At 57.0% G+C, this 12716-nt stretch overlaps 1 protein-coding gene across 2 annotated transcripts in view; it reads left to right on the top strand.

Annotated features, from left to right (window-relative positions):
• Runx3 (RUNX family transcription factor 3) overlaps nucleotides 1–12716 on the top strand; it is a 58240-nt gene that overhangs the window by 21552 nt on the left and 23972 nt on the right. The window contains exon 2 of one of the 2 annotated variants that reach the window (XM_052717569.1): nucleotides 11178–11437. In XM_052717569.1, the coding sequence (XP_052573529.1) occupies nucleotides 11178–11437 (260 nt within the window). Of the gene's footprint in view, nucleotides 1–11161; nucleotides 11438–12716 lie in introns of those variants that run through there. The other variant, XM_052717570.1, reaches the window with a different exon arrangement.

The following is a 12716-nucleotide window of genomic DNA, read 5'->3' as shown; positions in this document are numbered from 1 at the left end:
GTTTTCTGGATGAGCCCTGCTACCAGCTGCTGGCTCTTTAATCCTCCCCAGCCCTCAGGTCACCTCTTCCAGAAGGCCCTGGCTGCTCTAAGGCATCAGTGGCCATTCCTCAGCACCAATCTCTCTTCCCATCTGTTTCAGCAAAGTCTTCTGTCTTCCCTACCAGCTGCCAGGCTCCTTCCTTGCCGCATCCCCAGCACCCGTAGCATTTTGCGTGTGCCTGATGTAAGAGGATGTGGAATTTGGTACCTCCCACCTCATCTCTGTTTTCCTTTATCTCTACAACTCTCCAGGCCAGGACTGTAAACCTGGCCCTGGGGACCAGGTTGGGGTGAGGACAGAGCAGGTCTTTAAGCTGAAGGCTCTGACTGAGCTTCTGAGATGGGCTGGGAGAGAGACCCTGGACCTGAGGACATTTGTGAGCATGTGAAAGAGGGGCATGCCACACTCTCAACAGTAAGAAACTCCCCAACAAATGACAAAGAGCACCCCTGTCTGAGCCTCTGGCCAGGATAGTGGGGCAGGGTTTATGAGCCCACTCCAGCCCAGGGTCAGCTGCCGACATCCTCAACATCTCCCTCCCCAAGGACCACAGACAGGCTGAGAAGGAAGGACAGCCAGCCGCTCAGTGTGCAGGACTGCTTAGCTGAGACTCTTCCTGATCAGTCCTTGCCATCCACCCCTGCTGGCCTTCCATCCCTGGGGCCCCCTGTGGAGCCAAGGCCACTGGTCTGTCCTGCTCTCCAGAGTCTGTGCTTGGCTCTGACACTCTCGGGGGTCGTTGTGAACTTGGACCAGTCACCAGCTTTACCTCAGCTTCCTCCTGTGAGAAGAGGGTGACAATGGAGGAGCCTAACATCTAAGGCAGCTGAGCCAAGTACATGAACCCTGCAAAAATATGTCTGGCATATACTGTTAGGAAAGTGGGGTCATGGGTGGAAGTGGGGGTGCAGCTGCTGCACATAACAACACAGTGTCAACACCCAGAGCACTCCTCCACGCCCCCGGCTGGAGGCTGAACCCGCTCTCACCTGTGAAGTGAACCATGGCAGGGACCTGGAGCGTTGGTATTGGAGGAGGCCCCAGGGAGCATGCTCAGTGGGCACTGGGCACCTGCTGGGTACCAGGAGATGCCTGCCGATGAGTGAGCCTGCTGCCATGAGATGGCTTCAAGAACTACCAGGTGATTGTGTCGGAGCTAGGTGGTGGATTTGCAATGTAGTTGAAACAGGGATTTGGCCAAGAATAAAGGGACGCAGCTGGGGCTGGGGGCAGTGGCTCAGTGAAGCATCGCTTGCCTGGGACGTGGGAGGCCCTGGGTTCAATCCCAGGTACCAATATAAATACAGAAACAAAAGCTCAAAGGGTAAGCAGGCCCAGTTGATGCACCATGGCCAGTCATATGGCGATGCAATGTAAGATTTTGTTAGCTGGGTTTTTGTAGTTGTTGCTGTTGTTGTTTTTGAGACAGGGTCTGACTATGTAGCCCCAGGTGGCCTGGACCCCACTATGTAGACCAGGCTGGCCTCGGACTCACAGAGATCCACCTGCCTCTACCTCCTGAGTGCCGTAATTAAAGGTGTGTGCCTAAATGTAAGCTTTTTTAATCTGTTTTTTTTTTCTCCCAGAGGTCTGGAAGACAGAGAACCTTTTAAGACTTTTTCCATATACTTATTTATTGACAGGATCTCATGTAACCCAGGCTAGCCTCAAACTCAGTATATAGCAGAGGATAATCTTAAACTCCTGATCTTCCTGCTCTGTATTTCAAGTACTGGAATTACAGGCATACAGCACTATACTTTGGTTTAAAAAAAATTTTTTTTGAAACATGATCTATTATGTAGCTCTGGCTATCCTGGAATTCTCTATGTAGACCAGGCTGCACTTGAACTCACAAAGACTCACCTGCCCCTACCTCCTGAGTGCTGGGATTAAAGACAGACTCAACTCAACTCAGCCGGCTTAATTTTTAAAATATTTTGCTTACCTTTAAAATATTTTATTGTAAGCCAGGCAGTGGTGGTGCACAACTTTTAATCCCAGCACTTGGGAGGCAGAGGCAGACGGATCTCTTGAGAGTTCGAGGCCAGCCTGGTGTATCTACAGAGCAAGTTCCAGGGTAGCCAGGGCTACACAGAGAAACCCTGTCTCAAAAAACAAAAACAAACAACAAAAATGATTGTAAAGTTTTAAGTAAAGAAGTGTATATGAAGTATGAGTCTTGTTGAAAGATGAAAGGACATTGACAAAGCAGGCCTCTGTGCCCACTTCAGACTTAACTGCTTAAATGACTAAAGTGATGACCGGACCCCACCCCTACCCCAAGGAGCCTCTCTCTAGCCACACCCCTCCTTGCACCTTCCATGGTGAGGGGGGGGGATCCCTGTGTATACTGTGCTCTTTCTAAACTAATTTTTATTATATTTATTTACTTATGGGGGTGCACATGTGCCACAGCTCACATTTGGAGCTCAGAGGACAACTTGCAGGAACTGGTTCTCTCCTGCGACCATGTGGGTCCCCGGAGATTGAACTCAGACCATGAAGGCTTAGCCATCTCACCAGCCTGGCTGTGTAGGGTTGTGAGAGTGAGAGCTTGGCAGAAGTGCAGACCAACCCTGGGGGACCTGAGGGAGTGAGGCTGAGGAGAGTCCTCAGAAGGAGACTCGTTCTCCCCATGCAAAGGGTGAGCAATCAGCCTCAGGGAACTCCTGTCTCACAGCCTGAACCAGAGATGGGGTTCCAAGGCTGGAACTCAGCGGGGTCAGAATGCAGCCCCGGAGTGTCTCTCTCATTTGTTCAATAAACGTTAACCGTTAGCTGACCCTGCCTGGTGGAACCTCTTGCCCCACTTGACAGCTGAACTCACTGTCTAAGGTCCTGCTCTCAACTTGGGGGGTTCTCAAGGCAGTCTCCCCACACCAAGGTCCCCAGGGGTGTCACAGGGCCTTAACCAAGGGGTTCAGCGGTTCCCCTTCATGGGGGTACCGGCTATAGGAGCTGTGGTCTCTAGCCCCGGTGTGCCAGAGCCTTGCACTCCATTTTGAGCACAAGAATGTTCCCCTCTTTCAGGTGAGGGAGCTGCAGCTGAGAGGGGAATGTGTCGCTCTAAGCAGGAACCCAGTGTCCAGCCCAGGCTAATAATCTGCCCTCCCGGACTGGAGGTACAGGGGTGGGGAGGGTGCAGATGGGGGGAGCGGGTCCTCCTCCCAGGCAAAGTCATCTTTCTTTGAACGAGGCAGATGGGCTCCTCTGGCCCTGGGACACTCTGGGGGAGGTGTGAAGCTCAGATGTGGTGTGGGGCAAGGATCTCTTCCCACTCCACCTGCCCACCAGGTCCACCGTCTGCTCTCCCCTCCTGTTACCCAGTGGTGGCACGGCCCTGAGATGGGGCCCTTGCTCTGGAAGCACATGCTGTCAACACTGGTGGGGAAGGAGGTGTAGAATGTCTCCGTCCACTCATGCTGTTCTAATGAAATGCCTGAGCCGGGGTCACTTACTCCTCCCACTCCAAAAAGAGCAACTCCAAGACCAAGACACCGCAGAGCTGGTGAGGTGTTCATCGCTCTGCTTCCAAGATGGCACCTGCTCTCCAGAACGGTAGGAGAGGGCAGAAAGAGCCTCGGCTGCTTCCCACCGCTTTACGAGACGCCAGTCCATTGGCCACTGATGCACACAGCTTTGGTGTAAACCCTTTCCAAAGACCTTGCCTCAGTCCTAAGGCCACAGTAAGGAGGAAGTCTCTGCAGTGAAATGGGGCCATGCAGACCACAGTGGGGGCCGGTAACACCTGTCAGGAAGTCTGGCTGGGACTTCCACACTGGGCACTCGAGGTTCCTCACAGGCCAGTGTGGCTAGGGACATGGGATGAAAGCAAATGGAGCCACTTGAATGGTGCCCAGAGCCAGAGGCGGGGCCCTGCCAGGACCCTGTGCAACCTGGGTAATTCAGTGACCTTGCCTAGCTCTCAGTTTCTCCAGCCATGGGATGGAAAATGAGCGGCCCTACTGTAGGTGAGTAAATTCTAGGTGTCTTAGGGATGAGGCTGCAGCCAAGCCACTGTGTCCCTGAAAGAGAGCCCGAGGCCCAGGGAAGGAAGGGACTGCTCTGACTCACCTGTGGCACCACAAGAGTGGTTCCTCTGGAGTCACATAGACAGCCAGGTCTAGGAGCCTCAGGCTCAAGCCAGGCCATAGGACCCAACAGCTGCTGGAGCTGTTCTACATCCAGGCTCAGGCCAATGACCCACACAGAGGTTAATAAATGTCACAAACTGTCATAGAACCCCTCCACAGCCCAGCTCTGTGGACACAGGCCGGGTCCACACTAACCAGACTCTCCCTATTGTTTATCTTGTACTTTCTATTATTTGGTAATAACAGGGGAGGAGCCTGACTGTGCGTGGCCACCTGAGTAGGGAGCACAGCAGAATAATGGAGAGCAGTTAGGAGCACTTGCTTTGGGGCTCAGGAGGGAACTCGGTGGATAACGTACCTGCTGTTCAAGCATGAGGACCCAAGTTCAGATCCCCAGCATTCATGGAAATGCTGGGTGAGTGTGACAGCCCAGTCAGAGGCAGGGGTCCCCAGAGCAACCTGGCTATCCAGGCAAACTGTATGGTGAGCTCTCGCTTCAGTTTAGAGATCCTGCCTCAGTGAATAAGTAACCAAGTAATCAAGGAAGGTTCCCGATGTCAACCTTGGGCCTCCCCATGTGCATATGTGTGTGCCTACACACAAAGAAACACACCTCCTTTTGAAGTCTAGGAGTTCAAATCTTGACTTCCTTGGCATATGATGCCCTTGGGCCTCTGTTCATTCCACAAGTTGTTTTGACTTGCTAAGCAAAAGAAGCATTGTGTGCTCAGGACACCCTTCCACCCTGCATGCCAAGCCATGGCATGGGGTGGGTACCTGACCGGTCTATGACCAGGAATGGCAACATGACTTGGGGGACCCCATGAAAAATAAAAATACAGGTCCTTGTTCAACAGGTACTAAAACTTTCAAAGTTGCTGTGGCGGAACATGCGTTCAACGTAGTGTGTGCCCTTCCTAAGAACAGGGCCCGGTGACACCACAAGGGTCACACCCTCGGGAGCTGGCACCACCTCAGAGACAGCCAGGGAGCTGAGACCCAGCCCAGGTGGAGGAGCTGAGGCCCTTCCCTAGCAGCTAAAGGCCTTCCACTGGGGCCAACCCTGTTCTCTGTGCTGCCTGCGGCTGTGAGGGTGACCGCCGGGGCCCTGCCACTGTCGGTGGTCATGGAGGAGGCATAAAAGCCTGACTGTTCCCCACCTCGGAACGCCTGTTTTTATCGCATGCCATGCATACAGTCCATAGCTGCCTTCTTTCCGCAGAGGGCTGCATTTTTTTTCTGTTCCAAGGGCGACGCTGGAAAAGCCATGTGGCTTTTATTGCTGGCAGGAATGTCTGCAGCGTTCCTCCCCACCACATAAATGGAGCCGTCCTCGTCCTCAGCCTTGTAAGGCCGAGGCTGCTCCCCTTCGAGCCATCAGCCCCTGAGATTAATTAAAGTTTCACAAGGACTGACAGACATCAAGACCTTTTCAGAGAGGTGGAAAGTCCCTAATAGGACCCCGTGGCCCAGGCCCTGCTGGGTGGGCTTCAGGGACAGGGGGGGTCTAGAACTGACCGAAGATCAGGGACCCAGCCAGCAGGAGGTGCCCAGGCTCTACCCTGGTCTAGGCTGTGATCAGAACAAAGCCCCTTCCCGCCCTAGGTCTTGGTTCTGCCGTTTGACAAAGTCGGGGTCTTGAACTCGATGTCTTAGGGCCTTCGTTTGTGACACTGGACTTCTGAAGCCAGCCCAGGACTCCTCTGCCAGGCTTCTAATTCTGTCCCACGGTGGCAGTGGCGGCTGTCACTTCTCCAATCTGATTCTGCCCCATGAGACAAGCAGAGCGGTCAGGAACATGGGCTCTGGGGTCACGCTGCCTGGACAGAATCCCAGCTCTGTGGTTTCCCTGCTGTGCAGCCTTGTGTAAGTTTCTTAACCTCTCTGTGTTTCTGTTTTTCTCCCTTGTAAAATGGACATGATTGACGACAACCCCCAAAATGCTTTAAGGCGGCATAAGTGAGCATGAAGTGTGGAATGTGACAGAGGTGACAGCCTCTTACAGGAGCTCTTCCCGTCCCTGTCGCCCTCTGCTGTGCGGGGATGGTCGGCACGGAGCTGAGGGGAAAGGACAATTCTTGGTGGGGGTCAGGACCCCCTTGGGCTCCATGTGCAAAGTGGGGGGTCCCTGCTGTAGTGCTCCAGCAAACAGGGTGCTGGTGAGGAGTCATGGAGACTGTTGATCTAGTGCGTGGTGGGTTGGTGGGGGGGAGCACATTCTTCTGGGAGCCCGGGTCATCCTGGGAGCCCAGAGACTGAAATCTCTGCCCCGCAGAGGCCCAGGGAAGCTGAGCGCACAGCAGTGGGTCCAAGAACCAGGACTCTCAGCTTATACAGCCACCAGGAGGGTCAGCGACTGAGCACTGCCGGGCTGGACCAACTCCCTCCAGATATGGAGGCTGCAGTGGACTTCCTCCCCACCCCCAGAACCCAACGAGCCTCTTCAGAATGGATCTGCATCCAAATAGGAGAGAGGGGAGGGAGTGGGTCCCCATCCTCTAAGGTGATTGGCTCTGGGAGTGCGGAAAGGCTCATAGACCAAATCTGTCTGGTGTCCCCGGGGTTGGAGAGCTAGCTGGAACCAAGGACTACTTAGGAAGCACATGCTCCTCCTTCAGATAGGAGCCTGAGGCGGGAGGGAAACTCTGGCCCTTCCCACTTTTCCCTGGGTGCTGGGGTCGCATCCTCCGTCCCTCCCTCCGGCTGCAAGGCAGCTGAAGGCAGCCTGGCCCCTGCTTTGGACACTGAAGCACAGCTCTCACCAGGGGTCTGCGCTCAGCCCTGGCTGCACCTCCCCGCTTCCTCAGCCTTTCTGAGGTATTTTCTCTGTCCTCTGGGTTTGAAGGGTCTGCTGAAGCCACATTCCTGTTACAACGAAGGGGCTGAGTGCTGCTCTAGGGGACTGCAGTCGTAGCGGTACCTCAAGGCCCGCACCCGGTCTGATCCTCGGTCTGGCCTCAGCCACTCCCATTTGAGGACCAGACTCCCACAGAGCCAGGAACGGTATCTCAGCGCCCAGCTCTCCCTGGCTCCCCTGACCCTCTGTCTGGCTATCCCTTCTGCAATTGGAAAACACACCCATCCTCCCACCCATTCTGGATCCTTCCCTTGAGTCACCCAGGAGAGGTGACCCCAGAGTTGGAACCTCTGAAGTAGGGGTTCCCACCTTTCAGGACTTTAGGTATATTACCTGTTCCGTCACTGGTTCTGATTGGTTCAGTATGTGCGCACAGCCTGGTTATAGGTCATCTTTTGTATTTTGATATTTTATATCGTGTATCTGAAAAATGGGATGCAGAGTTCCGTTCACTAACCAGCTCTTTCTTTCGGGCTTTCTCTTTCTCGGCCTTCCAAGGCCCACGACTTCTCCCCTCCCAGCCGGAACTGCTTATCTTCCTTCCAATGAAAGGGCATTAGATCGAAGTCTACTGAGAGTTCCAGGGACTAGGCTGGAGGCAGGCTCCACACTGGGTCCCTCGCACGTGGGTGTCAGGACCAGAATGGAGAAATTCAGTTTCTAAAAGGAACAGACACCTGGGGGGTGGGGTGGGGGTGGGGGAAACTATGGTGTTGATGATGCTTAGGTCACGGCTGCTTAGGTCACGGCTGCTTGTGGGAGGGTATTGGTGAGAATCCCGGAGCCTGGAAGGCAAGAGAGCCCTCGAAGGTTGCCTTCATTGCTGGCTCTGTCTAAAGGCAGGCACCAGACAGTCTTTAGGCCCCAGGTAGCCCTCAGTCCAGCCTCGGAGGAAGGAGGGGCAAGATGACCATGGCCACAGCCTGGTCTCTGAGTCCTAGCAAGCTGTGTGGAAGCTAAAACCTGATGGATGTTTCACAGTTGAGGGTGTGGCACTTGCCAAAGACGGTTGGAATGATAGAGCATCCCTCTGTGCTAGGCTTGTGCCAAGCACTTCACACATTATCCCAGATGCAGCTGTTATCCCCTCTACAGGAATATTTGATGCAGGGTCCCTGGACCAGAGTGATGAAGAAAGACAGACTTAGTGATAAACCTAAATAAATACGCATAGCCCAGAAACAGGTACTCCAAAGCCCACCTTCCCCAGGCTCCAGACTCCCAAGGAATCAGTCCCACTCAGTCCTTCCCGGAGACAGGGGCAGGGCTGCGCTGCCAAGAAGCCATTAGAACCCTCTCTAGGTGGGGGTCCCTCTCAGGAGAGGAGCCTGCTGTAGATGAGCCAGGCTGGGTCCAGTTTACCCAGCAATGCACAGACACGCGAGAGGGGAGCTCCGATCTCTGCTTCCTGACATGAGGTGCTCTTAGATGGGGACATTTGAGAGAAAGCACACTATTGTCCATCAGTAGGACAGAAAGGCAGAGATCACATGCGTGCAGGGTGGGGAAAGGAGAGGGTGTGATGAGTCCCGGTTGGTGGCAGGAGCTCTCTCGGTCTGAAAACTGACAGTGCGGAGATAGGTCTAGATTTGTCAGTCTAGAGCAGCAGAAGGAAGCTGGGTGGGTACCAGGAGGATCTAAGAATGAAAGTCTGTTTCTTCTGTCCTATCCTCAGAATGGGTCTCGGAGCAGAAATAGGAAAACGGTGTTTTCTCTCTGTTGAGAGAGTTCTGCTGGTCGCAGGCCCTTTGGTGTCTGAGACTCTAGAGGAGGGCACCCTACACTGAGAGCCAGGGCAGGCAGCCCTCGGACTAACACCACGCCATCCGTTTGTCCGATACGTGGCCGCAGATACTGTGAGGAGTCGGGCAAACGAACACTATCCTGGAAGCAGCTCTTTCCCGGCACCCCGGCCGCTTGGAAAACCGAGGCGCTGCAGCTGGCGCACATCTGTGCCCTGATCCTGGCAGGGCAACTGAGCAGCCAGCAAGGCGCCAGCGCCAACTAGTGGGAGGTTCCCGTCACTGCTTCAGCCCCGGAGACCCTGCACCCGCGACCTCGGGCTGCATATTCGGAGCCAACACTTCCCCAACCCTTGATTCTGGTGCCCACAGTGGGCCGGCGCCTTCCAAGGGCTGTAGCTGAGTCCAGATCCGGGGTCAGACGCCGGGTCCCCCCAGAGCCTCATTCTCTGGAATCTCGTTTGTTAACTTGCTGGAAGGACAGAAAGAGAAATTAGGCGGAGAGGCTAGTAAATGGGGCAGATGCAAACTGGAACCTCTCGATAAATCGAATTTACACACCATTGAGGCAGCAGGTCACGGCCCACAGTTGTTCGAGAGCAGAGTAGGTGGCTCATCGCGGGTCTGGACCCTATCCGGTGGCAAGCAGTGGTCCCTTTCTAGGGGAGCCCCCTGAGGGCACACGTACCATAGCCAGACTCCCAGGATTTCCTCTAGTCCTGAGGAGCTTCTCACGCAAGGACCTCGGCCCAATGATGGGCAACCCCAAGTCATTGGTTCTCTAAAATGTCCAGTAAGCGACCCTCACGGTCCCTTGCTTCCTTGATAGCCTGAGGCGCTGACTTGAGGCCCAGAGAGGAGTGTAGGACAATTCTCCTGGCGCTCCTCAGATCCGGGGCCAGAGCCTGTCCCCACTGCCGTGCGCCTACGGCCCGATTTCGTTTTTGACAAAATGGAGTGTGCTAGGCTGAGATCCAGGATGAAGTCTTGATGCCGTCGTCGGATCCTAGGTAGTGTCGCTCTTGGGGCTTGGAATTGGTCGTTATATTCGCGTCCACTGCCGCTGGCAACGAAAACGCAGTCGAATTTCCAAAGCACCGAGAGAAACCCGGGCGTTCGTTCGTTCCCGCAGTCCAGGGAGTGCACCTGGGGGATGGCCCCCAGTGACTGTGGGCTTCGTCGCTCCGGCTTTCCTCCCCTCTGTAGACCTGTGGTTGTCTGTCTGTGCACCCAAGCTAGGCCTGGAGACCGGAAAGGGGAGAGTTGCTGGCATTGAAGTCCAGGAGCGGCTGGGCCACCCCGCATGAATAACAATGGAGACCCGGGGACCGATTTTCCACAGGGTCCCTGACAGCGCTGTACATCACAAAAACCAGGGCCAAGAAGACGTGGCTCTTGCCCTAGGAGGGCCCCCCTTACCACCCACAGGGAGAAAGCAGTCCGGCTCCTCTCCAAGCCACTGACAGTTTTCTTCCTGCCACAGACCCTTGTCTCCTTCCACGACACGGGAAGGTGGCTGCACGCATTGGGGGTGACACCAGAAAACACACGTGTTGCAGGCCTTATTGTAATTTTCGAAGAGCCACCGGCCGCCACGACAATGACTCCACGAGGCCTATGCGATCCTGAAACTAGTTTTGATTGGACAGGAGCAGGGTGGTTGACCCCCAACTCACTGCTGATTCGTGTGGGAACCCCCATTCTGTCCGCCTCGAAGGTTGACACAGAGGCCACAGAGGGCCAAGACCGCGCGGAGCTGGGGACCGTGGAATCCCGCGTGGGGTGGAAGCTCTAGGGTCAAAATTATTTGTGGGGTGGAGGGAGTGAGGAACCAGCCTTGGGTGTCACCGCAGCGACCAGCTGAGGGTGCAGGTTCCGGGCTGCGGTGGCCAGAGCTGGAGCAGCCAGGCTGCGACCCGAGGGAGGGGCACGGAGGCGCAGTCAGGACGCTGGAAACCGATTTCTGCCTCGGTTGCCGCGGTTGCTCTCGACTCCCAGGGATCGCAGCTCCCGCGCGGCTTGCTAGGACGCGGGTGTCTAGACCCTTCGGGGAGGGGCCTGGTCCCTGCTCGGCCCGCGCGGGCCCGAGACGCCCGGTCCTCCCCGGCGAACTCCGAGCCTGGGGGGCTGCGATTGGCTGCTCCCCGCGTCGCTCGCGCGGCCCCGCCCCGATGCCCCGGGTACTAACCCCGCGCGGGCGGCCGCGGCGCCGCCACTTGATTCTCTAGGATCCGGGCTGGGGCCGCGGCCGCCGAGTCCGTGGGGCGGCCGCGCGCGCGGGATGCGGGACTAGCGGGCGCGCGGCCGACCGTCGGGGCGTCCCCCCCCCGGCGCCGCCCCCCGCGCTGGCCGGGCCCCGCGCCGCCGCCTTCCCGCCTCCTGCTTCCCGCGGCTGCGGCCGCCCGCGCCCTGACGGCTGCGGTATGCGTATTCCCGTAGATCCCAGCACCAGCCGCCGCTTCACTCCCCCCTCCACGGCCTTCCCCTGCGGCGGCGGTAAGATGGGCGAGAACAGCGGCGCGCTGAGCGCGCAGGCTGCGGCGGGCCCCGGCGGCCGCACCCGGCCCGAGGTGCGCTCGATGGTGGACGTGCTAGCCGACCACGCGGGAGAGCTCGTGCGCACCGACAGCCCCAACTTCCTCTGCTCGGTGCTGCCCTCGCACTGGCGCTGCAACAAGACCCTGCCGGTCGCCTTCAAGGTGAGTGCGGGGGGCCGGGCGGGCCGGGAGGACATGGAGGAACTTGGGCTCCCCCATTGCAGGAGCCCAGGCCGGGGAGGACATGGGGAGCATCAGACTGGGAGGACATAGAGGGAGATGACACCCAGCTGGCAGGACATGGGGGTGCCCGGGCGCCCCTGCTGCAGGACCCCAGGCCCGGAAGGATCCCGGAATGGACCCCGCTGGACCCCAGACGACTCCAGTATAAGAGCCCAGACCCCAGAGGACATGCGGGACACCGGGTTGGGAGGAAGGGGGTCACCCAGCCAGTAGGTCGCAAGGGTGGATGGTCACCCACGCTGCAGGAGCCCAGGCCAGGAAGGACATGGAGGGAACCTGGGTGTCCCCTCTGCAAGAGCCCAGGTTCAGAAAAATATGGTGTGCCTCAGTCAGGGAAGATATGGGAGGGCGGCCAGGAGAACTGGGCGGGGGAATCCTCCAGCCGCTCCCACTGCAGGAGCCAGTACCGGGGACCCCGCGTTGAGATCGGTGCACCGGGGCCTCGCTGTCTACAGGACACGGGGACTTGGGGCGCTCCCTCTCGGATGCACCAACAGCTTGGAGGGGCCATACCTCTCCACCTGGCCTTGGCAGGGCCCTGCGTAGTATGGCGACGTGGAAACGGGATGATTGGGACTTCCAGATTCCTCTGGCACAGTCTAACCCGTAACCGGGAAGAGGATCGCCCGATCGCCCGAGCTGGGCAAGGACCCCGGAGGTGTAGGGTATAGAGGGCGAGGAGGGCCTGGCCTACCCCGCGGCGCCGCACCTCCTGCGCGGCTGCAGAAACACTTCCTTCCCACACTCTCCACCTCGGGCGGCTGATATTTCGCACTGGGCGACCATAGGCCGATCCTGGAGCGCGGTTCCCTAAAGAGGTGCCTCCCGCAGAAGTCTGCGTCCTGAATGACAGGCTGGGACGCCATCCTGGTAGCCCCGACTCGTTCAGAGAGTTGTTTTTTTTTCTTCAAATATGCCAGGGATAGGCAAGTGTTTCATTTTCTTCTTTCTTTTTCTTTCTTTCTTTTTTTAAAGGGGGGCAGCCAGATGAAACGAAAACGCCTTGGTTTTCCCCTAAACCTCTCGCAGCTGCCGCGAGAAAGGGCAAGGCAGGAAGGGCCGGCGGCTGGGGAGGTGGCGGTGCCCGAGGTGGCTGGAACGCCGGCTGCTGGCAGCTGAGGCCCTCCTTGCTCCCATTAAGACTTCAAATTGAAAGGGGGGGGGGGCGAGACTACTGACTCTTTGAGGTCTCCCGGGT

Source organism: Peromyscus californicus, unplaced genomic scaffold, assembly GCF_007827085.1.
Source record: "Peromyscus californicus insignis strain IS unplaced genomic scaffold, ASM782708v3 Scaffold_5__1_contigs__length_169319896, whole genome shotgun sequence".
Lineage (NCBI taxonomy): Eukaryota > Metazoa > Chordata > Mammalia > Rodentia > Cricetidae > Peromyscus > Peromyscus californicus.
Note: the sequence above shows the minus strand (reverse complement) of the source record. Positions and strands in the feature narration are given on the sequence as shown.